Source organism: Rhincodon typus, chromosome 31 (assembly GCF_021869965.1).
Source record: "Rhincodon typus isolate 14 chromosome 31, sRhiTyp1.1, whole genome shotgun sequence".
Taxonomy (NCBI): Eukaryota; Metazoa; Chordata; class Chondrichthyes; order Orectolobiformes; family Rhincodontidae; genus Rhincodon; species Rhincodon typus.
Window position 1 is genome coordinate 13,444,093 of NC_063362.1, and position 26,598 is coordinate 13,470,690.

General features: G+C 39.7%; 1 protein-coding gene across 3 annotated transcripts; it reads right to left on the bottom strand.

The window, feature by feature from the left end:
- Positions 1-1,934: 1,934 nt before the first annotated feature.
- On the bottom strand, positions 1,935-26,598 carry si:ch73-70k4.1 (FA core complex associated protein 20). Of its 3 annotated transcripts, none has more exons than XM_048615096.1 (4): positions 26,493-26,598; positions 24,202-24,355; positions 19,435-20,129; positions 1,935-2,097 (listed from the first exon to the last, which is right to left on the bottom strand). In XM_048615096.1, exons 1-4 carry the CDS (start codon positions 26,513-26,515, stop codon positions 2,025-2,027), a joined length of 945 nt encoding a protein of 314 aa, XP_048471053.1. In that variant the 5' UTR covers positions 26,516-26,598; the 3' UTR covers positions 1,935-2,024. The 3 variants fall into 3 exon arrangements, with proteins under 3 accessions (XP_048471053.1, XP_020390136.2, XP_020390134.2); XM_020534547.2 differs by lacking the exon at positions 26,493-26,598 and adding an exon at positions 25,645-25,918; XM_020534545.2 differs by lacking the exon at positions 26,493-26,598 and adding an exon at positions 25,454-25,916.

The window sequence follows — 26,598 nt, forward strand, 5'->3', positions numbered from 1 at the left end:
TGAGAAGATTTGTAGCTCGGGTTGTGGATCAGGTTGCAGACTTGCTTGCCGAGCCGATGTGTTTGATTGCAGATATTACGTCACCATGCTAGGTAACATCATCAGTGCGCTTTCGGTGAAGCGTTGGTGTTCTATCACATTTGTTGTTTTATGAATGAGCTATTATGGACAACACATACGGACCAGATACTCAATTACACCAACAGCCATCCAACACCCATAAACGGAGCTGCATAAGGACACTATTCAACAAGTCACAACACACTGCAGCAACCCAAAATTGCATAAAGTAAGATAGGAGCACTTGTACAGAGTTTTTAAAAGGAATGGATGCCCAAAAAGCACAATTTGCCATTACCTCTGCGACAGACCACAGCAAGACACAACAGGCCAGAAACACTAGTCACCCTGAATGAAAACTGAAAATAAAGATACACGAACACCAACTAGCCACCAAGAGACACGACCAATTCTCACTGGTCTCAATATGCACGGACAAAGAACGACACAAATTCAACTGGGACAACACATCCATAATAGCACCAAGCCAAACAGAGACATGCCAGGAAATTCCTGGAGGCCTGGCATTGCAACCGGAACTCTGTCAACAATTACAGTGAATTGGACCTAATATACAAACATTTAAAGAACAAAACCGGAAGTGGTACCAACCACCCCAACAAACTGAGGCATATAAATAACAAGCGGGACAGAACACCAATGCTTCACCAAAGGCGCACTGACAATGTTAACTAGCAGGATGACAAAACGTCTGCAATCAAACACACCCGCTCGGCGAGCAAGTCTGCAACCTCAGTTTCTCTCTGCTAAGCAAGTTTTAATTATTCATACTTCTGTTGACTTGTTATTACAGACACAAGGCAAATGGTATCTTCCAGGCATTCTTTCCAAGTTTAAGTGATTTCCATTCCAAAAGTGAACACACTTTTTAAACAGTTATATGTTTAGTAAAGTATCCAGATTTCTTCACTGAGGCTTAAATCGGATATTTTTCCTCAACTTGAAAGGAACTGAAATGAACATAAACAGCTACTTCAGATATAAAATGGAGGAGCCAGAAAATGGAACTCTTGAAAAGCATGTGCTCCTCCGATTTTTTATACTCATGTATCTTTCACAAGATTAACCTTTCAACAACCAACCTGATCACCAAAAGGTAAGCAACTCAGTTTAATAAATTGGTTACCCAGAAATATTCACTATTTACATATTACAGGTCAGTTTACTAGTCTCAGAAACATTATCCAATAAGTAACTTAGTAATATAGCTCATCCCACTATTGAGACGACTTGGTCATTTCAGATATAGATATGGTAGAGGAGCGATAATACATCCAATGAGCTGTGTTGTGGAATCTCAAATCATCCACAGATCCCTTATTAGCCAAGAATCTCTGTTGGAAATATGCATGTGTAGGTAGGATATGTGTAGGTAAGGCTCCCTGCAGAAAACAGTCTGATAACAATCTAATGTAGCAGATAAAATATGACAAATGGGCACATATACTGGAGTATAAGGAATCATTATTTTCAGGAGATGGAGTAGTAAACAATTATAACATAAAAATTGCAGATTTTGCTAAGCAAGCAACTGAGCATAAAAAAAATTTAATCAACCTCTTCAGAGATGTTATGACACATCGAAAAGGCAGATAGGATTTGTACCCAGACTTTTTGGCCCAGAGTGGAAGCACTAACAGCGCATCACAAGGACCTCTCAAAAAAATCTGGGAATATGGTAACAGTCAACATCTAAAGTAAAGGGCATTCTTACCTTATCCAAAATAATGTCATGTTGAAGATAACAGATGTGAATGATCAGTAGTAGGCAATAAGTCTAACTTAATTAAAATGTGCTGAATAGTTTGGCAGTTCTTATCAGCAAGCACGTGCAAATGAAAAGAAAAATGGAATATCACCACAAATGCAATCTGCACTTTATTTATAGACTTTTTTGCATTTTGTACAAGCTGTTTTAACAAGGTGCTGTTTTGTCCAAGCAATTACCATATCACATCTTCTGTGCTTTCAGAGAGGCAGTTGGCGAGATGGCTATCAACTTCCAACACAGTGAATCTGAAAAAGAAAACCATACTCAGTACAACTCAGGAAAATTAACTCCAATTCTTGATCTGTGTGCAGTATGAGGGATACAAGTTAAAGGAAGTAACTTAATAAGTATGGAACTCTTCTTTGTCTCAACATGGGCCCCTGAACGAAAAATGCAAGTTCAAGATCAGGATTTTTATTTAGGTTTGTATACCAAATTAGAGGTTGATTTAATTTTATTGCAGAAATTCAGTCATTAAACAGAAAAATAACATTGGTACTCTGTTTTCAGAAGGAACCAATTCCCACTTTGCTTCAAGAATTTTACCAAATCATAATCAAACTTCTTTCCATGAACTAATCACTATTCTGTAATTATCAGGCAGCAATAATCTTCCATTTTGACTCTAGATATACTGAAAGTTAATTGCTGTAATTTACATGAAGGGACTAGTCCAAAGATGTGCAAGTTAGGTGAATTGGCCAGGGATGTGAAGATTAGGTGCTTTAGCCATAGGAAATGTAGGGTTACAGGGATTTGGGATGGGTCTGGGTGGGATGCTGTTCGGTGGTTGGTGTGGACTTGTTGGGCCGAATGGCCTGTTTCCACGCTGTGGAGATTCTATATAAAAAAAATTTATAATTGTTCAAGGAATATCTGGGACTTGCAACAGTGTCCCCAGCTAGTCAGCATCCTTGAGAGACTAGGAAAAAACACAAAGTTTGACTGTATCTGAAACTCAAAGTGAATGTCATAATTTTTTTAATCAACATGTTCAGACATGTAATGACACACTTCCATGACAGGTGGGTTAAACATCTAAATTCTACAGAAAACAGGCCTAATTTGTGTAATCTTTCTTCATAACTTAACCCTTGAAGTCCAAGTATTATTCTTGTAAATATATGTTGTGCTCTCTCCAAGACCAGTATATCCTTCCTAAGGTATGGTGCCCAGATCTGCTCACAGTTAGACCCCATTTGGAATCCTAAGGTTTTGTACAACTGCAGCATAAATTTCTGCATCCTTGTACTCCAGTCCTCTAGATAATAAAGACCAGCAGTCTGTTAGCTTTCTTGATTATTTCCTGCACATAATCTTTAAAATGTCACAAACATGCATCTGAACCCCCGAGTCTCTTTGGACACCCATTTTCCTTAACTCCATATCATTTAGGAAATGCCATGATCTATCCTTTCTTGGTCCAAAATAGATAAACTCACACTTGCTTACATTGAACTCCATGTGCTACATTTTTGTCCATTCACTTAAACTATCAAACAGAGAGAAGCTTGGGAATTCCTAGAGGCCTGGTTCTCCGCCAAGAAGGCCATCAACAAACACATAGAACTAGACCATATATACATAACCACGGTAAAGGAAAACCGGAAATGAGGTAATCAAATCCAACAGACACCAGAGTTTAAATGACAGGCAGGAAAACATAACAGCACTTCTTCGGAGGCTGCACAGATGATGTTACCCAGCAGGGTAATGAAATGTCTGCGAATTAACAAACCAGTTCAGCAAGTGAACCAACCACAGCATCCACAATCCGAGCTACAAATCTACTCAAGAACCTTAGAGACCTATGGGCAAAGTATGCTCAAATTGGCCCAGAAATGGGGAAAACTACACCAAACGATAGAGCGCTACCCGCGAGCGACTCTACTTCCTACATGGATGCCTCAGGAACCAGGTATCACTAAGCAGTGGGAGATACAAACCACCCATCAACAACCCACATGCAAATAGGGCAGCAGAACACAATGACCGCAGGATGGTGAAGGTAATGATCAACGACGCACACAACAGGTCCCATAGATATGACAGAGAAATTACGCGCCAAAAAAACCCTATTCCTAGATGCTACCAACCTAGGCTGGACAACAGACTTGGAACGAGCCATTAACCTCAGTCAACAGATAACAAGAACCAAGAAACGACAGATCATATAAGAAAAACTAGCCAAACTAACTCACCAAAAGGACAACCATATGGTCGTAGGAGTCTTGTGGTCATTTGGATATGTTCTCTATGTATGGTAGCGTGATGAGACGTGATGGACAAGAAGCCTTTCACACAGGAAACTAACAGACACAGAAAGCCGTTCTACTACGTGGACTCAACTACAACCACATAAATGCTAACAAGACAGAATTTCTAGACACACTGAAGACCAACGGCACCAATGAGGAAACGCAACAAGCCATAAGACAGACAGTGGTCCCGACACTGACCAAAAGGAGTGAGCTTGACACTCTCAACACATCAGAAAAGAAAGCCCTAGAAGGACTGGAAAAAAGACAAAAACAGCATACTACTACCAGTGGACAAAGGGCACATGACAGTGATGCTAAACAAATGGGACTACCTCACTCAGGCACAGACACTACTAGCAGACATGAATACATACCAGCAAGTGCAAATAGACCCGACACCACAACTGGGTAACAAAATAATCAACACACTAAGAGACTCAGACAGACTGGACAAATCAACAAAACGGACGACCTAAAAATGAAACCAGAAGGGACAAACAACACCCCCCACCATTTCTCCCATGGCCTCCCAAAGGTACTACACAAACTGGAAGTAACCCTCAGACCCATAGTCTCCCTCCCAGGCACACCGACACACAGGTTAGCCAAGGAATTACAACGAAGACCAAAGCACCTCATCACCAAGTCACCCCACTCAATTCACTCAGCCCAGGAGTTCCTCAAATCCCTCAAGGACATAAGATGACGAGACCATGGTGTCATTTAATGTTACCACCCTTTTTCACATCGATTGACATACCACTGGCAAGAGAAACAGTAGCAACACTACTAAAAGAACGAGACCCGAGTGACATCATCTCCACAGACAATGTACTGGAACTACTGGGCCTGTACCTCATGACCCACTTAACCTTTAATGGCCAAATCTATGAACAAATCAACGGGACACCCATGGGGTCACCTATCTCTGGACTAATAGCAGAAGCGGTGATGCAGAGACTTGAAAGCATGGCCCTTCTGCAAATCCAACCCAAACTATGGATCTGATACATGGACGACACTTTCGTCATTATCAAACAGACTAAACTAGAGGAGACACACCAACTAATAAACAACACTCTCACCAGCATCAAATTCACCAGGGAAAAGAATGAACAACTCCCATTCCTAGATGTTATGGTAGAACGCAGGACCAGTGGGGAATTCCTGATGAAGGTACACAGAAAAGCCACACACACTGACGAAGTACTGAATTTCAACAGTAACCACCCCAACACCCACAAACGAAGGTGCGTGAAAACACTATTTAAACGAGTGACAACACACTGTAGTAACCTGGAACTACGCCAAAAAGGAGAGTACCTCCGCCAAGTATTTAAGGACAACGGATACCCGAACAACTGGATCCGATGATGCCTATCACACGAATAACAACAGGAAGATACTGCACTCCCTAACTCACTCATCACGCTACCATACATCGAGAACATATCCAAAATGACCACATGACTCCTACGACCATTGGGCATCAGAGTAGCACATAAACCCAAGTCAACCCTATGCCAACTGCTAACCCAAACCAAAGACCCCTTACCCACTATGGACAGAACCAACGTAGTATACAAAATTCCATACAATGATTGCGACAAACATTACATTGGACAGACAGGAAGAAAATTGGCCACAAGAGTACATGAACACCAACTAGCAACAAAAAGACACAACCAATACTCACTCATCTCCATTCACACAGATAAGGAGAACCACCAGTTTGATTGGGACAATACCAGTGTCCTAGACATGCCAAACAGAGAGAAGCACGGGAATTCCTAGAGGCCTGGTTCTCCACCAAGGAGGCCAGCAATGAACACACAGAACTAGACCCTATATATACACCACTGTGAAGAAAAACCAGAAATGAGGTAATCAAATCCAACGGACCCCAGAGTTTAAATACCAGGTGGGAAAACACAACAGCACTTCATCAGAGGCTGCAATGATGAGGTTACCCAGCAGGGTAATGAAACGTCTGCAAATCAATGAACGAGCCCGGCAAGCGAACCAACCACAGCATATCTTGGAAACACAGCAATGAGTCCCTTTTTCTTTCTGGCTTATTACAGGTGAAAGGAAGCATCTGATAGAAAACGCAGTCCTGATAAACCTTTCCTGACCTTAAATGAACTTTCTGTCAATTTACTGTGAGAAGTTAATGAACCCAACCCAAAGAGAAAAGCAGTTTCTGTGCATTGGAAATTCATGTAAGTGTCATAAAATTAAATCAAAATTTGAAATGCATCATGAAAAATGTACACTTATCATTACTTATCGGGAGTTTGATGTAAGATTGTGCCTCATCTAATTATTGGAAAGGTCTGCTAAATTGCTCCCATCCAGTGCTAAATAAGCAACCACAGTTATACAATTGCATGGCCACTGAGCACCTCACTTAAAACAGCCATCCGTCAGATATGAACCCTGACAGTGAATTCCCTCAAGTTGCTCAACCATGGGAGACGCAACAGCTGCACCCAATTTTATTGTAGTTTGAATACATTCAAGTAGAGATTTCTGGTCTGCACATATGTGGGAACTGAGGCTGATGTCAAGCTCCTCATTCATATAGACATAAAATCAAACTTGTGAAGTTTTAAGTTTTAATATTTTTAAGATTTAAACTGATTAAATTACAGACTACATGGTTCTCTCTGTGATTGAAAGACTAATGGAGACCAAGTCGATAGAAAATCTATGTTCGAAGACTTCTAACTCAACTTGTGTTTCTTTCTATATTACTCTGTGATGAGAAGGTTTTTTTGGTTCTGTTCCGTAATAAAGGCACCAAGGCACTAATAGAAAATGAGTGAGAATCTGGAGAATATTTTCCGTCCAAACTGCTATCAGATTGACTGGTAATGTATCTGAATGCCATTTGTGGAATGGTGCTGTGTGCAAAATGGCTGCTACTTTTAATTACATAACAACAGTCATTATATTTGAAAGTAATTTACTGAATGTGAAGTACATGGAAACATTTCTGACAAACAGAACAAGACAATTACAGGTTTTCAGTATCATATTCATTTTGCTGACAATGTGGAAATGTGAGTATTGTTAACTTTAAAATGCTGAACGGGAAGCAGAGGGTCAAAAGAGGCAAATGAAAGAACATAAGACTATACTAAAAAAAGAATGCAAAATGTTGAAGGGAGCAGCCAGAAAAGGAATATATGCAGTAAATATTGTACATACTGTGTCAGATGTAGTATCACAAGGTAACAATTACTATTTACTTATAATTCTCAATAGTAATATTGGAGAGAGAAGAATAAATTTGTGGAATGGGGTCATGTCTTTCTTTGCACAATGATGCATTTTTTCGTGATTGACAGCACACCCTGGTGGCAACTAAATATTACTATGAAGTGGGTAATGATAAACTCTACAAATTACAGGGCTGCAATCCATTCATGGGGAGGAGGTCAGATGACATTCAACCTCAAAAATTTAAATGGTGTAAAGAAAGAGATATGTACACATTACAAAATGAGACACAGGAAAAACAACAGAGTAACCAAGCATTAGAGAAATTGATCTATTCTCTTATCAGAAACCTGGTGTTCCAACAGTTTTAATGTCTTCAGTACTTGTAACTGTCTGTTACAAGACAGTGTAATGTTGCATCTAAAAGCAAGGTATTTTTCTCAGTCGAAGTAGGAATATGTTATGGTATATAAATATTTATTTACAGAATAACAATCCAAGGAGCTCCACAAATGGCTAGGTGTTTCAAATAAGCGAGCACATGAGTTGAATCAACCAGGAATACTCTAAGTTCATTCCTTGGATTTTGCTAAACGTAGGGTTCCCAACAGAGTTAAGGAGAGGAATCATGGGCGCTGAAAGTTCTTGGGTTTCTGGGCCCCTTTATCCACCCCTCCTTTCAACCACCTTCACAATGTGCTTTAGATCCTATAAATTAGAATAGTATTGTACAGCACATAAGGTCAATCAGCCCATTGACTCTGCACCTACCCCTTTCCCTTTTCTCCAAGTATCCAATTTCTAATACTAACTTGAAATTATATACGGCACACAAGCAGGTAAGAAGTGCATTCTAAACCTTAACCATTCATTGTGTACTGGGAACAGGTTTATTTAGTCTATTTAAAAAACTTCATAATTTTACACATCTCCATCAAAGCCCCTCAGACATATTGACTCTAGGATGAATAACTAACTTTTCCACAATCTCTCATCCCTGGAGCCATTCTAGCAGATTTCCTCTGAATTTCTACAAAGCTTTCAGCAAAATATTGTTGCTTTTGTACTCAATGCATTCCTTGTGTGTTGAGCCATAATTTTACTTGACACAACAGCACTTAAATTGGCACATGACAGACACAAGTCAGCAACAAAAGTTTCTTCTCCCAAAATAACCAGCAGATATTTTTTACACAGATAATACCATCATCTTAAAACATCTTTTGCAGATCAGTAAAGTCATACCATTTCCTGCTGGAATATTCTAAGCAATTACTATCTTTTATTTTTACTGTAACTCAGATCTCACCTTAAATTCAAATGTAAATTGATATTTCAAGGTAAAAGCATCCACTAGGTTGCTACTGAAAATTGTAGCCTTCAACTAAAGATTTCATTCATTTCTAAGGAATTGATTACTTTGGTGATTACAAGATTTCCTGACTCCCAGTTAGTTCACTATATTTTTCTTGATAGTTTTAAAATTAGTCTCTCTCATGTGTGGGATTCTTTTTCCCTTTATCTTGTAGACTTATTCTGTCTCTCTTGCAGCTTCCTCCCATGTTTCCACTTGCAACCTCCTCCTCTACACCCCTTCACATCCCTCCTTTCCAAGTCCCTCAACCCCACTATGCAGCTACTTCTTTTCCAACCACCCTTTTCCTTTGCAACCTCCCCCTACTACTTACAGCTTCCTTCTCCCTGCCATCCCCACCACTGGCAACAAGCTGCATTCCTTAGACTCAACAGACTGAAATCTCTGGATCTGGCTCCTGGCAACCCAAGGCCTGGACCTGACAAATCTGCCCATGGCCCAGGTCCGTGGCAATGCTGGCAGCCTGCCCAGATCCCATTGGCAAACCCAGAAGCCTGGGTCTGGCCGACAGTAACTCAATCAACTTATTCATTACAACCTTCCTAGTTGTTCCTTCAGTCATAGGTTGGTTATCGCCCATGCTTGGTGCTGATGTGTGTGTATAACCAGCCAGAGATTAGAGGAGCATTAGAAAGACATAAGTTTGATTGGAGGAGCAGCTCCTCACCATTGTCTCTCTCTCTGGTATAGAGACAACTTTGCTCTGATTGGTTGCAATGGAAGGAGCAAGGGTGTTGCTTGAGCCTAGGCCCCCCTACAGACACAGTCCCCGGTGTTTTGCACTGTGCATAGCCCTTTCTCCCTGGCCCTGGTTCTTAACAGGGGAGTGACTCTGTGTTTGCATTCCTGAGTTCAAGGTCAAATTTGCTAAAATTCCTGCTTCTACAGCTGTCTGATGTTACTTGTTTGAAAGTCCATGCAAGTCATCTTGATTTTCTCCTGCACTGTAAAATATTCCATTTTATTCAATGTGTGTTTACATACAAAGAGTGGACTGGGTGTACTGTATGACTGTAAAAAGTCAGAGGGAGCAAGTGTGAAAACATCTTCAAGAGTGGAAGAAAAAGCAGCCTGGAAAAGTTTGTATTGTTTGAAGCAACTGTGAAAATCTTGACTATTTACTTAGTGTCATTTCAATCAACAAGGCAAATAGAATGCTGCACTAACATTAAATCACTAAGCTAAAAATCTATCAAAGCATAAATGCTCCCAGAACAAGAAGAAACCAATCAACCTGGCAGCGTCTGTGCTGAAAAATTGTGAAACACTTCAAAATGAACCACAGTACCTTGGTCTTCCAGCCCCTTTGCTTCAAAAACGTAATTAATTTTCTTTACACTTCATAATTGCACTTATACATTTAACATAGCTTATCCATTTCTTATAAAAGATATTTATTATTGCAGAGCTTCTAATGGACAGTGATCTCCTTCGTTCTAACTCAATGAGTTTAGCAAGAATAGGGCATTCAATTCTTCCATTATTTTCAACAGCATTAAAATTAAAAACAAACCTTTATATTCATTTTGACATTTTTGCTACAATTAATGATTGTGATTTAGTACTATTGGAGGGAATTATTACAATGAACTGCAGGAACATTGGGATATATTTCAAATTTATTACAATAAGTCATTTACGTGTATGGTACAGCTACATGGTTTTTAAAAGCTAGGTATTTCTGCCTTTGTACCATTTGTTTCCATATTTCATAATTATTCTGGTTGAGGAATAATATTGCTCAAATGTAGAGAATAGGAAACAGCTGAGAAACATTGTTCATGATAAATGGGCAAGAGAGTGAACAATATAAGGAATGACCTCACTGCTGGGATTTAGTCTTTCTTGTAAATGGTAATTTCACTGCTTAATACTGTGAAATGGCAGCTGTGTAAAGACAGCCACCCAACAGAATTTACAGTACAGAAGGTCATTCTGCCTGTATGCCCGCGGCAGATCTTTGAAAGAGTTATCTAATTCGTCCTACTTAACCACTTTTTCCTAATAGTCCTTTGCATAGGCACCCTTCTGTTAATGCTCTTAAGAGGCCTCTTAATAAAGCTCTTACACCAGCAATTAATTAAGGCCCTGAACTGTGGCCAGGCAGAAAGGCCCTCCAGCCATGGATTAACCGTGACAAGAGGTAGGAAGGCAGCATGGTCACCCTCTACCAGCAATCTCACCTCAAGGGAGGGAACTAAATTCCACCTATCCAGTTCCCAAAGAGTCACACTAAATCGTTTGCCAATCTGTCTGATGGCATGCATTGTTTTTGCCTGGTTATGGGTAAATTCAATGATAATGTTTTCCGATCAGCATTAAAGTCATTTGGATCCTTCAGAAACTTATTTTCAGAAAAAAAACCCGTCAGTATCTGTATTCAGCAAGGGAAGAGAGCCATACAAGAATGCTACTGACCAGAAACGTTCCATTGTGTTTAATGCAACATATATAATTACATTATATTAATATTCATATTTATTCACAGTTTTCCTCACATATTTTCATGCAAATTATTCCTTTAGAAGTAGATAAGTATCCACATTGGGTGTAATGTGTGCAAAAAGCCAATGGAGAAAAGTATAGACAGAAACAGACAACAAAGCATTTTGTTGAAACTCAGGGATTTACTAGCGAGCACAAACCTCAACACAAAAGTGACAGTCCACAAACTCACTGCCACAAACTAAGTCTAGTTTCCTTTGAGCGTTCCTTTCTCGAAATAAATGTCCTTTAGCTGATGGCTTGTGTACTGTCCTATGCAAGCTAAATATTGTGATTGGAATGACTCTCCTGTTAAACTTTGTACAGGCATCAGTTAACTGCATCAAGTGACAGGCATAACAACTGAACTTTACCAGCCAGAGATTGGTAGGAGGACAGCCACCTTGTAAAAGAGTGGAAGAGGATGTCCTGCCATTGTAGAATATTGTCAGTGGCAGAAACAACATGCCAAATAATTGCTACCTTCCCAACTATCCCAGAATTTTACTGCTATCAGATCAAGACCCTTCCATGTGGAGAGACCAACAGATTAAACAAAGACAGTCTTTTAGCAGGTTCTGGCAGAAGGAAAGTGGCGAGGTTGAGGAGGCTGGGATCTTTTACTTTATGGCCACAGATAAAATACAGCTTAATACCACAAGGTTCTCACTCCTACCAATGGAATGAGAGGATATATTTTGTCCACAAGTCAGGCTGATCAAAAATCTCACCAGTTAAATATGGCTTGCCTCGTGATTTCAAATGTTTATTGCATCATGCAGTTGACTACCAACTATCTATCCTAACAACTTTGGCCCATCAAATCCACCTTGGTTAAAAAGTACCCCAGAAAACCCAATTTTCACTTTAGTACAAAATAGTCTCCCCAGCCATGAAGGCATGCAAGTGCCAAAACAAGCTGGTTGTAAGTCCCGCCTCAGTTCTTTGGAACTTTGTGCCAGTGTATTAGAAGTTGTTAGGCCCTTTAGTCCTCACTCCACCATAGTCTGTCATATCCTCTGCACCAGCTGAAAGCTAACTGATATTCAACACCTAGCTCCTTATGGACGCTCAAACCCTCCATGCCATCTCCTTAGCCACGGATCAAGTATCTATAATTGGCACACCTAAGGAATTGCATGCATATGAGAAAAACATCGGACTCTATTAAAGTTCATTCCTACATATTTGATAGTAAAAAAAATTCCAATTCATGAAATCAATTAAAAGTTTCTACATGACCAAAACTGATTAATCTCTTATAAAAGCCAACAAACTTTTATTCAGATCTCACATACAGTTACCCTTTAATAGCTTACTTAGACTGAATTCAGAACCCCTGGTGAGATAATTGTAACATTTGAAACTCAGCCAACCATTTGTAATGATAGCCTTCAGGGAAATGTCAAACAGCTGTACTGAAACTACCCCACCAGGTGCTGCTTTTTCTTTTGGAACCTCTGCCGGTCAATAAAAGCAATCCAGCAGAGCATCTTTTTTAAAACTCTCACAGGGCTGCAATTTGTTTCAAGTTTAAAAACAGGGCTATTTTAATCATCCTTCCAGAGCATCAAGTTTTACTCCATCAATCTGTGACTCTCACAGTGTAATTAACAGGTCCTTTTGAACTCAACACTAAATCGGTATAATCCAAATGAGTTCAAGTTGGCCTTCTATCCAGCATCTCTTCCTTTACTGCCACAAGTTGGCTCAGTTGGAAATTGGGAGTAAGGAAGATAAGAGTCTTCTGCATCCAGATCCTACCCACCATTATAAGGTCAAGGTGTCAGAAAGATTAAGCGGAAATCCATCCTTTAGTCATGTAATTTTAACTCTTGACAGTAAGTAAAACAGATATGTGGAAACAACAGTGTGGTACTTTTTTGTTTATTCTTGCAACATTGCATTGTTGGCAAAGCCAGCATAAATTATCCATCCCCAGTTGGCTCGAGTCTCCAAGTGTAGTTTAGACTCAGCTATGTTGGTGCTGTACTGGAATTACATAACAAATCTGAAATCAATCATTTTACCCAATTATCAAAAACTACAATTACCACCCCCCCCATTTGAAATGTGCTTCTAAAATGTGTCCAATTACTTTTTCCCCAAATGTTACCATAATACCAATGTCAAGTTCAAAAATATTTGCAGCATTCCCTTTATCAAACACAATGAAAACATTAATGGTGCATGCAGGCTATAATCTTGTACACATCACAAAAACATATGCACTTTTACTCCTTTAAGGCAGAGGAGAGTGACATTTGTGGATCTTCATCTCAAGATCCAAATCTAGAACCTAAACATGTCTTGCAGGCTCAAAACAGTTTTAAGTTTCTGAAACAAAATCCCTGGAGCTTTCCCTGGAGATTTATGCATTACACCCTCAGGACTAAATAATAGCAAACTTTCCATTTGTTGAAGATGCAAATGAATGATGTCAATAAGCAGGTTACGGGAGAGAGATTGGGAATGATGTGTCTATGAGACTAAGCTTACAGAGTGCCTACAAACCAATAGTAAAAGCTTTTATAGATATGTGAAGAGAAAATGATTAGTAAAAATTAATCTAAGTCCCCTACAGCCAGAAATGGAGGATTTATAATGGGAAACAAAGCAATGGCACTCTACTCAAATACGTACTTTAATTCTGTCTTCACAAAGAAAGACTCAAATCCAACATTCCAAAAATATGGAGAAACTCAGGGCCTGATGGAAAAGAGGAAGTGAAAGAAATTAGTATTAGTAGGGAAATGATATTGAGGAATCTAATGGGATTAAAGGCAGATAAATCCCCAGAGCCTGATAACCCTCATCCCAGATTACTTAAGGAAGTAGTTCAAGAAATAGCAAATGTGAGAGTGGTCATCTTCCAAAATTCTATAGACTCTGGAACAGTTCCTTTGGTTTGGAGGGTCCACCAATTAATAAGGGAGGCAAAGCAAAAACGCAAATTATAGACTGGTTAGCTTGGCAGTGGTAGTACGAAAAATGCTACAGACCATTATAAAAGATGTAATAGCAGAGCACTCAGAAGATAGTGACGGGATTGGACAGAGGAAGTATGGATTAACATCATACTGGACGTATCTGCTGGACTGTTTTTTAAGGATGTAACTGTCAGTGTTGATAAGAGGGAGCTGGTGAATGTGGTTTCCTTAGATTTTCAGAAGGCTTTTGATAGGTCCCTCATTAGAAATCAGCATGCAAAATTGATGTGGATGGGATTTGAGGTCATGTAGTGAAAATGATTAAGAATAGGTTGGCAGACAGGAAATAAAGAACAGGAGTAAACAGGTTTTTTTCCGAATGACAGGCAGTGACCAGTGGAATGATTCAGATGAAGAAACTACATGTCACATTTCCTAGTCTGCAGATGATACAAACCTGGGTTGGAGGGTATACTGTAAGGAGGATGCAGAGAAATGCAAGTGCAACAGGCAAATACATGACAAATGCAGCATAATGTGGAGAAATGTGAAGTTATCCATTTCAGTAGCAAAAAAAAAAGGCATGCAGATTATCTGAATGGGGAAAGAATGGGAAAGGGAGTTGTGTTATAAGACTTCAGTTTCCTCAATGAAAGTAAACATACAGATGCAGCAGACGGTGAAGAAGGCAAATAATGTGTTGGCCTTTATAGCAAAAGGATTTGAGTATAAGAGCAGGGATATCTTGCTGCAATTGTGCAGGACACTGTGATATTGAGTATCATGTGCAATTTTGATCTCTTTTTCTCAGGAAGGGCATTTTGGTTATCGACGGAATGGAAACATTTACCTGACTGATTCCTACGATGGCGGAACTGACGTACAGGGAGAGTCTGGTTCAGTTAGAACTATATTCATGAGGGCTTAGATGAATGAGAGGGAATCTCATAGAAACCTAAAAGACTCTAACAGGATTAGACAGAGTAGATGCAAGAAGATGTTCTTGATGACCAGGGATCAGAACCAGAGTCAGAAACAGTAAAAGGATACGAAGTAGGCCTTTTAGGCAATGCAGACATATCTCATCATCCAGAGAGGGATAAGCCCGGGCAATTCTCTGCCAAAGGAAATTGTTCAGGCCAAAGCTTGAAGACTTGTAGATATTGTTCAAAGGACTAAAAGGATCAAAGGATCTAGGGAGAAAGCTGGAACAGGATACAGAGTTGGATGATCAGCTATGATCATTTTGAATGATGCAGGAGATTCAAAGTGTTGAATGGCCTACTTTTTCTCCAGCATTCTAAGTTTCTCTAGAGAAAACCACAGAACAGAAAGTAGCCATTGGTCCACTGTGTCTGTGCCAGCTCTTGAAAACACTATCCCATTAACCTCAGTCCACTGCATATCTTCACTTTTCAAATACATATCCAATCTCCTTTTGAAATAGAATCCGCTTCCACCATTCCTTCAGTTAATGCATTCCAGATTGTAGGAAATCACCGCATGAAAAGAATCTCCCAGGAGAATTTTCACAAGTTAGTTTGAATCTGTGCCTGGCCATCACACCTACTGAATCCCAGACTGCCTAGGCTGATGCATTGTGAGAGGAACACAAATACCAGATAGCGATTTAGAAGGACATAATTTGATTGCTGTACCATACTCAACTTTCAGTTCATCCCCATGCCCCCTCCATCTCCTTAAAACAAAATAATAATCCTTATCTTTACAAAATAATTTAAATAATTTTCTGGTTGTTAAAATGGCTACTGAAGAAGTGATATCTGCCAGTTTCACTCATGTAACTGTGGCCACCAGCTGATTCACTTATTTTGTTGAGGTAGCTTTGAGAAACTATACAAAACCGAAAATAAATATACATGGCATAAACTCTTATCAAGTCCCATTTTCCCATTGCCCCTCTGCTCACTTACCTACACTTGTTCCGAATTCAGCAATACCACAAGTTTTAGAATATTCCAAAATGTTTTTAAATCCATCTCTGGCATTAACACCCGCTGACCCAACATCTCTGTCCCAATATCTCCTACTGTGGCACTGTAAGGTGTCTGCAGACCTCTGACTACATTACATCCAATATAATAAATGTAAGCTGTTGTTGAAGAAAACAGAGACAATTCGCCAAATCCTGAATCAGCTCTACATGAATGTTAATTTGAAGACTTCCATTGGGCCTAGTTATTTCATTACTGCCATTCACTATTGGGGTCAGGCAACATTCCCTTACAGATATAATGTAATTATGAATATTTCAACATTTTGCAGCCACATTAAAATAATTTAAGTGTCCGGAACTAAAACAAACTTGGTAACTGAATTCTTTCAATTTTTAGGGATCAATTAATTTCAAGACAATGACAAAGCTTGTCATAACTAATCGAGGCCTCAGACTTTATTTCCCGGCTTCTCTCTACCGATTCTATCATTAAAGCAATGAGGACAGGATTTCTGTCAGCTTTGACCCTCCTGATTGCACAAAGACTACCCTCCCTCAGCTTCCTCATGTAGACTTCGATTAGCTGACACTGATAGAAGGTCTAATCTAAAATAATATACTTATTTAATATACCAATTTTCTATTTTGTCCACAGATAAAATATGAAAATGTTTCAAACTTAAAATATCCCCAAATAGCCGTGAAAACACATTTTCCTTTTACTTCATAAAATGATTTTTCCTGTTTGTTTTTTCATACACAAAATTCAAAATTACAACTTGAATTTATGCTAAGAAACCCACAGCATTGTGAAATTAGGGTACCTGAATTTTTTTGGGGTGTTTTTGGTGGGAGTGAAAAGAGAATGGAGGAAATTTAAGGTATCTACACTTGAAACTAACAGACAAGAAGTTAAAACATTTGAAGACAAACGCCCCAAAAAGACCTTCCAAAAGGAGTTAATCTCAGTTGGTCTCCTAATTTTTTTTTATGGTGCTAATGCCCACTTAAATCCAGCTCAGGTTACCTTGTCACTAAATAAAGATTAACGTATCCTTTTAAATAAAGCATTAACGTACCCTTGTAATTCAGATTGTGGACTGAACTGGACTGTTTTTTAGGTTCAGATTGTGGAAGGAATTACTGTAGTTGTTAAAGCAAATTATCGAAACTCATTGAAGGTTGCGTTTACACTGCTACTTTGTTCAACCAGTGTGGGAGTCTCAATGCAAATGACTCGCACCATGTAGTGTGTACATAGTAAGATTCAGCCAGCAGTACGTAACTGACTGGTTTGGGGAGAGGTGACCAGTTGTTGATGACGAAAGCCATTAGCCTGCCAACAACTGTGATTGGCTCCAGATAGCTGAACAGCTTGTGAGTGTCAATGATACTGAGAGAAGCCTTTGGACACCTGAAAGGGGAGATTGTGTCTCTCTGCAGTAGAAAATGCCTGAAGAAAGCCAATTACTTTCTCTCACCAATTGATGTTAGTGCTACTTTCAACAAACAAATTGGTTCACAAGTTATAAAGTCTCCAATCACCTGTGCTTCCTGATTCTTTTCACATCCTCACAGAAGAGAGATCAAAGGATAGTAAGTCACAGCAGCAAAAGGATTATTTCAACAAACTTGGTGGACAGAGGCCATTACATGTATGCACATATTCATGGGGGTTATAAGGGAGTTAGCATTTTAACAAGTATTTTATGTCAACAGTTCATAGTACTTTATCAGTAGCTACAATCTACTTATTTGTAATAAATAGTAATTCTTGTTAAGTACAGAAATCTGGACTGTATTTTATTATCTAAATAGACAAGTAAATTGGGGAATTTTATGCATACTTTGATAAAATACTATCTGATGACTCCAGGAATAGCAGACCTTGACTTCTAGCATGCTCTCCCTGTGAGGCATGGCATCCCTCACCAAGCGTACCAATGATAATGTGATTGTACTTTAAAATCTCTCTACAATTGTTACATCTTCTTAAAAAAGCTTTAATAAGAGCTTCATTGATTTCTTTATCTTCCTTTAAAACCATTTAAGATTATATCAATACGAATTTGGAAAAGGACACATACTAAACAAAGAGCAAATGCTTTTTTTTTAAAAATCATTTAAATCTTCATACTTCTGTAAAACTGAACTTTATTTTTCTCATGACCTGCAAGCACAAAAAGAGTCATGACGATGAGACCGTGTCCAGGAACAATGGTGTAACACCTTCTGGCCCCTCCCTTCTGCTTTTCTTGCCTCCTTGTGTGGAATCACACCACATCTTCAAAATTCAGCTTCCTGTGCCCTCACATCAAGTTCCATTCACCTATCGCCAATGTTCACTGACCTTCTGTGGGTCCTGGTTAAACAATGCCTTCATTTTAAAGATTTGCCAACTTGTTTGCCATTTCCTCCAGTTGCACAACCCTCATATTTGTGCTCCTCTAATGTTGATCTTTGAACATTCCAATCTTTTAGAAATAAAATTGCTCCACTGTTGTTGGCTGTGTCTTGAGCTGCCAAATCCCTAAACATGAATTAGATTGCCAAACTCATATTCCATACCTAAACTTCTCAATCGTTCCACCAATTCCTGTACGCATTGTGCAACATCCTCCTTTGACCAGGTTTCTGATCATCAGCCTTAATTCTGCCAGGGCCCTCGAGGCATCTCACACGCAGACCCCCACCCCGATCAGCCACATCAAGCTCTCCATACCACCCAAGAACAGTTCTTTGAGGACCAAGTGGAAGCTAAACCCAGGAATTTTCTCCTCTGCATGGGTGCATTTAACCAGTCATAGTTTGGGAAAACCATAAACACTGTTTTACAACAAGAGTAGAGAGTTCTACAAAGGCATAATGCTAGCCATCTAAAATACAAACAGGAAATGCTGGGCTTATTCAACACGTGACAGCATCTATAGAAAGGAAACAGAAAATGTCAGACAACAGGCTATCAACATGAAACATTAATTCTGCTTCAGACCTGCTTAGACATTTCCAGCATTTCTGTCTTTACATTAAAACAGATCCTTGTAGATTGAATAATAAGAAATAGGAATAATCTATTTAGCCACCAAGCTAGCTTACCCTTCAATAAGAAGATCATGGCCAATTTGCTCATGACCTTAACTCCACATTTCCGCTCTTAACTCGCTTGTGAATCAAAAATCTGTCTAACACAACCTTTATTATATTCAATAATCTAGCCTCCAATGCTCACCGGCAAGGAGAATCCCAAACATCAACAATTCTCAGAGAAAAAATTACCTCCTAATTTCCATTGTAAATGGGCAATATAAAGGAAGCCAGAACATGCAAGAAGCAGCCATACGTGTACATACCCTGCCGGAAATTGCATTAAGCACATTGGACAGCTCTCCAGCTCCAATTCTCCTTCTACCTGTGTGTTAGGCTTTCCTTTATTGACAGCAGCTACTGTACCCATCTTGCTGGTGGTAGAGAACCCATCAACAGAGAATGTATGGTCCTGGCATTCCTCTGTAATTACATCGGCATTGTCCTCGGCACAGAATATCTCTTTTATTGCCACATTGTGCTGTTTTATATTGTCCTTGTGGGGCTTCAAGTTGGACTGTGGCTCAAACACTGACTGCTTTGGTTCCTTTTTGTTTTGCTGAAGAGATGCAGTGGGACAGTGAGTAACATCAGCTGGCATATGTTCTCTGCCATGTTGCTCATCCACTAGGTAAGATTTCTCATGCTTGCTTGCAGCACGTTCTGGAGAGAACAATGATGGATCTAATCCAAAAACATCTTCAGGTGTTAAATTTCCTTTTGGCTCATCTAAGGAAGATAAATTGCCTTCACTTCTCATTGATAAAAAAAGTTGAGAGTTGCCCATTTGGGGTTCAGAGATATCTATCATATCCCTTTTCCTGAACACATCTCCCTGATTGAGGAAAAAGTGAGATCTGTGCTTTATTTCCGGATTCACTGTTCTGCACACAGGTGGGAAAGGTATCCATGCAAAAGTCTCTTTTCCTGCAGAGATAACAGGTTCTGTACTTTTTCGTACCTGTTATGGACAAAATTAAAAGACAGTCAAGTTTAACCAGTATCGGCATCCTGCAGATACAAACAGCATTATTTCTTCCCAATAAGATAAAATACCATTATGGTATGAAAGTACTCAGTTAGACTCAAATCTCTCCTCAATTTTTCTTAATGCAGTCACATGATATGGGCATAGCTGGCTAGACCAGCAACTACCGCCCAACCCTAACTGCCCAGAGGGCTGAGGTTGTAGACATGCTTGCCGAACTGGTGGGTTTGGTTGCAAACGTTTCGTCACCCTGCTAGGTAACATCATCACTGCACCTCCGGTGAAGCATCGGTGTTCTGTCCTGCTTGTTATTTATATGCCTCTGTTTGCTGGGGTGATCAGTATTATTTCCGGTTTTGCTTCTCGGTGGTTTGTATACAGGGTCTAATTCAATGTGTTTGCCTAGAGGGCTGTTAAAAGTTATCGCATGTTGGCCAGACCAGGCCAGGATGGCAGTTTCCTTCCGTAAGGAAATTAGTGAAGCAGATGGGGTTTCCAACAATCAATAATGGTTTGATGGTCACCATTAGACTCTTAACTCTACACTTTAATTGACTTCAAATTCAACCATCTACCATGTAGGATTTGAACCTAAGTCTCTTGAATTAATAGCTGAGTGATGATACCAGTAGGCCATCACCTGCGCTAGGAAAGCATTTCCTTTCTGCGGGTGAGAGATACACTGCCCTCCAAATTTTCCTATTTACTCTCTCCTTTCCCAAATACAATAATTCACGACACAGCATTTTAATTGATGCCATTCTGGCAACAGTAACTTTCTTTCTGCAATGCTGTCACACGAAGGCTGGTCACTTGGATAAGATTGTGGGAGCTTGGAATTACTTGGGTACATATGCTCCAGAATCATCAGCACTTTGGGACAAAAGAACTCAAAAGAGCCTAAGTTGCTAACATATTAAGTCCTAAACATTCAATCTTTGCTCATGTCTTAAAAATGTTATAAGCATTTTCATCTCAGTGCACTTGTTGGTCACCCTTCCCACCATGTCAAAATACCAGGGTCTGGATTTTCAATCGTTTATTTTAATATCTAATCAATCCTGACTGCATTACAGCAGCTTTGCACACTGTAACATGGAACGTGTTTTATAATACTGAGATATACACACCCACAACATATACACGAGCATGCCAGTGGATATTCAATAATAAGTAAATGAAATAGAAATAGGCGTGCTTTATGTATGAAAAACAATTCGCACATAAGATCTGCCTACCTTGAGCTCCAGCAATATAACACACTTGGTATAGAACATAAAATATTAATCAAGATGTAACAGCGCATCTAAAAATTGAGCAAGATCGCTAATGGAGCAGTATACAGTTTTGGACTCATTAGTACGAGAGAGTTGAAATGATAGGTGACAGAACATAACAGATTCACTGGGAAGACTTTGCAATGCAAATTGTTCTAACTGTTTACTCCCCTTTAACATCCCAGCTAGTGCCCAGACCTGATTCAGGCTACTATTGACTGTTTTGCCAGTGTTATCTGATAAGTGTCCAGAAACAACCACAGAGAAAGCGAGATAACAAGGTGTACAGCTGGATGAACTACACCTTGTTATCTCAGATTCTCCAGCATCAGCAGTTCCTACTATCTCTGTAACAGAGAAAGCTGAAGAAACTCAACAGATCTGGCAGCATCTATGGAGAGAGAAACTCGGCAGATTCTCTCTCCACAGACACTGCCAGACCTGCTGAGTTTCTCCAGCTTTCTGTGTTTGTTTCAGATTTCCAGCATCTGCAGTATTTAGCCTTTAAGATTCGTGTCCAGGGAAACGTTCAGGTCATGGGTAATCCATCTTCCATAGAAAGAAACATTGAGTTCTTTCCTGGCAACGTATTAATCTTATGGAATGAAAATACAGATGCCCACTTTAAATTAGCTGGAGGCACCAAACTAGAAGTAGCAGTCCATGAGCAATGAGCTTGCATTAGCAACGCTATGTCTATTACATAAACAGGTCTCCAGGATTTGATGCAGGATATGTCCACCATATAGTTGCTGTAAAAGTTTAGTGTAATAACCTGTGACAGGTAATTGCTTGGAATTCACGATTAACTACCCGTGTTAACAGAATAGATTCCAAAATTAAAGTTAGTCATTAGGATAAGACTAAGAGTTTGTGACTTGGAAAGCCTCAGCAGGGGCCTCATCTCGATCTGCCTCACAGTCATCACACAGAGATTGTGATGTGGCAGCTGAGTACAGTGAAGATGCTATCAGACTGTTTCAATTGGATGGTTCCCAGTGCTGACCAACATTGACCACCTGCTAATTGCCGAAACACCACTGGGCTCCACGAAGCAGAAAATATGAACATAACCAAGATTCCCAATCACAAATAATTGAAAAACCTACCATGGAAGTGTAGAAAATTGCACCAGCAGTTCTAGTTAACAGTGGCTAATGGCAACTGGCATTAACCCACAATCCAGGTGGATGGAATCACAAACAATGAACAAGACTCAACAGAATCCACACTGGATCAAGGACTTGTTGATCTGAACAGCCCATTTCCAATGCAGTATTACACGGGAAATATATGTAAGCCAACAATGGCTGAATCGCTATTTTTATATACGTTGGCAACTAGAAAAACAGTTCAGTCTGTTAAATTAACTGCATTCTCTCACACCCACCCCAAAACTCAAACGAAACAGATTTACTCAATTAATCATATCAGCATTTCAAAGGTGAAATTCCAAAATCATCAGTTTGAAAAGCAAAACCAAAGAGGAGTAATAAACATTATAAATCAACTCATCAGGATAATACTAAACAGTTGTCTTTAAATGTATTCTGGTCCTGGAATTGAGACCCAATTGAAAGCTACTAATGGAAACTTCAGCTAGGACTCCCACCATGTGGAGATGGTTATTGCCTGACACTGAAGGTGTGCAAATGTTATGTGCCACTTATCAGCATTACTGCACGCAAGCATAGTCTGCTTCATCATCTGAGGTTTTGCAAATGAAACTGAACACTGTGCAATCAGCAACTAATCCCAATCTTTGACCTTATGATGGGAAAATCATTGATGAAGTAGCTGAAGCTGGTTGACTGAGGACACTACCCTGAGGCACTCTTGCAGTGATGTCATGAGGCTGAGATGACTGGACACCAAAAGCCACAACTATCTTACTGTGTATTAGGTATGACACCAAGCATTTAGGGGAGGCGATGGCCTAGTGGTATTATCACTGGACTGTTAATGGAGAGACCCAAATAATGTTCTGGTGACCCAGGTTCAAATCCTACCATGGCAGATGGTAGAGTTTGAATCAATAAATATCTGGAATTAAGAATCTAATGATAACCATGAATCCATTGTCGAAAAAACCCATCTGGTTCACTAATGTACTTTAGGGAAGGAAACTGCCATCCTTACCTGGTCTGGCCTACATGTGACTCCAGACCCACAGCAATGTGGTTGACTCTTAACTGCCCTCTGGGCAATTAGGGATGGGCAATAAATGCTGCCTCACCAGCAGTGCCCTCATCCTGTGAATGAATAACAAGGAAAAAAAAGTAGCTTAAATAATTACTCCAGTTCCCACTGCTACAGTTTTAATAGGTGTCCCTGATGCCTTTATTGGTCAAACACTGTCTGGAATCATTCTAGCCTCACCTTTGGACTTCAGCTCTTATGTCCATCACTGGACCAAGCTCGATACAAAAGACATCTGTTTAGTTCACCAGTAATCTTCAGGGAAAAAAATCTGCCATCCTTATTCAGATTAAACTGTTCCAAGAGACCAGTGTGGTTGACTCATAACTGCCCCTTGAAATGGCATAGCAAGCCACTCAGCTGTAGTCAAGCAGGAAGCTCACCATTACCTTCTCAAGGTCACCTTGACACCTGAAGAAGAAGCGAGACTCTGAAAGCTTGTTTCTTCAAATAAACCTGTTGGGCTATAACCTGGAGCTACGTGATTTTTGACCAAGGTCAGTTAAGACTGAGCAATAAATGCTGACCTTACCAGCAGCATCCACATTCTGAATGATTTTAAAAAATACCTTTTCTGGGTCAGGAGGCAGCTCTGGCACTAGCATAGTTTTCCAATTTGTCACTTCCATGCCCGGAAACAGAGATTTTATCAATTCAGCCCAAATATGGTCATTCTCATTCAAATCATTGTTGTTTATGCAGGTGGAAACAGCAAATGGCAACCTGAAAATACAAGGACTTTAGTGTTAATAACAACTGTCATTCATGTGATTTTTTTTTCCCCTAAATCTCTAATCTTGTTGCCCACTACTTATCTCACTCAGAGATGCCGTTTACTATAATATTATGTTATGCCCGAGTACCAACTACTATGGCTTTTTATTTCAGGTTGACTGCTGCTAGTCTAAAGGGACTGTTCAGTTGTCAAGGGTGGACCACAAAAAGTCTCAAATAGAAGATAACACATCGTAAATAACAAGGCATTGCTTGTTACATCTCAGTAACCATAGACAGATTAGGCAAATTAACTATTTGTAACAAAAGTTAGAGAAGATATGTAGATTCCATGCCAGACTCCCAACTGGTTCTTCACTACGAGGTCAACTGTGAGGGACTCGGAAAAGCTCAAACAGTAACTATTAGTTTACCACCGATGGAAGGGAGTCTTGCTGGGTGCAAAGAAAAGCTGCTACATCTATACTTGACAACAAGGTGCAGGGCTGGATGAACACAGCAGGCCAAGCAGCATCATAGGAGCAGAGAGGCTGACGTTTCGGGCCTAGACCCTTCTATACTTATATGAGCCACGCCTCTTCAAAATTATGTGAAATATTTAAAAGCGGATGAAAGCGCTACTACTGGATATAATGAGCGAATATATTATGCCACTTCAACTGTTTTATTAAAATTAACCGTACTTTGTATGTAACCATTTTCAATCGAAGCTTACTCCCATTTCAGAGTAAGGCAAAATCACAAGTAAAAGTATCAACTCCACCTTGTTCTCTTTTATTTCACATTTATGGTGATTGGTTTGATCATGAACTTCCAAATTTATGTTAAACAGGATTATTTTTATCCGAGGTAGTGAAATGCTGTATATCCCCCATCTACCACAGATTTACGACCATCATTGTGTAACATACAGCCTAGAAACGGGTTAGTCGGCAGAATTGTGCTGATGCTATTTTTACGCAAAATTCGAGTTTCATTTTCCTTCATTAGGGTGGACCTGCAACCACTCAGTTTGTCCTTTAATTGCTGTAATCGGTTTGGCCGTTTGATTAGAAACTCAGCGGGCCCTAAACCGCGATAACTTACTCCTTCCTCTCAGCTCCTGGCTGCTCTCTGGTAGAATCACTAACAGTTTCTTCAATTAAATGGCAGACAGCTGGGAGCCGTAGGTTAGGGTTCAACTCCCTCCTAGATTGGGCAGTAACTTTCCTCCGCTTTAACTTTAGCTTCTTCTCTTCGGCCATGAGTGACCGGAGATTAACAAAAGCCTAAATTACCAACATAACATTCCTCTTTCTTCGGCAAATTCAATTTCATTGAGTTCTCGCCTCTCTGTTTGGTTCTTCATTATATTTCGCCTGGCGCCAACTACTCAGATGTTACAAGCTCGGCGCCAAATTAAACTCCGCGCCTTGTTAAAGCGGGGACATTTCATTTTGATTTAATAATAGTAAACTCCAAAAACCGTCTGTAAGTTGCAGCAAACGCTAAAAGTAATTTAAACATTGGTTCACGTTTTGAAAAGTCATTTTGGAAAAGTATAATTTTGGGTCGTTCAACCTAAAACCTTTTGTTTGCAACGTGTTTCTCTGGTAACTTGATGCACAATTGCTGTACGGTGATGACTCACAACCCATTTCCTGTCTGCAACAAGGTGGCTGTGCGAACTTTGCCGAAAAGAAATGCCCATGTGCATGTTTAATCAAGAAGCAAAGTTTCATTTGTATTGTTTTTCCTTTAGTTAAATTAAGTTGTTTTGTCACAATTGTGATATCACCATATTCTGCAAATTCCCTGCATATTTGTATCCAGGGATGTCAACTCAGATTAAAATACACGGTGTTTTATCTATGCTGCAACAGTTCTGTGGAAGGGTCATTGGACCTGAAACGTTACTTCTGATTTCTCTCCTCAACTGCTGCCAGACCAGCTGAGCTTTTCTAACAATTTTTGTTTTTGTTGCTTTTATATGATTTACTTGTTATCGGGCTTCTTCAGAAACTACCCAAATTGCAACAAGAATCAAAACCTTAAAGAAAGTAGAAAATTGTTTGGATAAAAATAAATACGTTTAACAAGCTTACACAATCTCTAATTTCTCCCCTTCAAGTTTAACTCACCATACCCAAGTGATTTGCTGTTCGTCATTTACCAATGCAGCTGTTCCCTAAGAACTAAATCCACCTTTCTACTCCCACAAGGGGTGGGGTGGCACACCTTTAACACATCAC

Coding starts and splice junctions, on each gene's coding strand:
- si:ch73-70k4.1 (XM_020534545.2), bottom strand. CDS start 25,611: ATGGCCGAAGAGAAGAAGCTAAAGTTAAAGCGGAGGAAAGTTACTGCC. Junction 20,130..24,201: donor TGCCTCCTGACCCAGAAAAG/GTATTTTTTAAA, acceptor TGTCCATAACAG/GTACGAAAAAGTACAGAACC. Junction 2,098..19,434: donor TTAATGCAATTTCCGGCAGG/GTATGTACACGT, acceptor TTTCTTTTTCAG/ATTCACTGTGTTGGAAGTTG.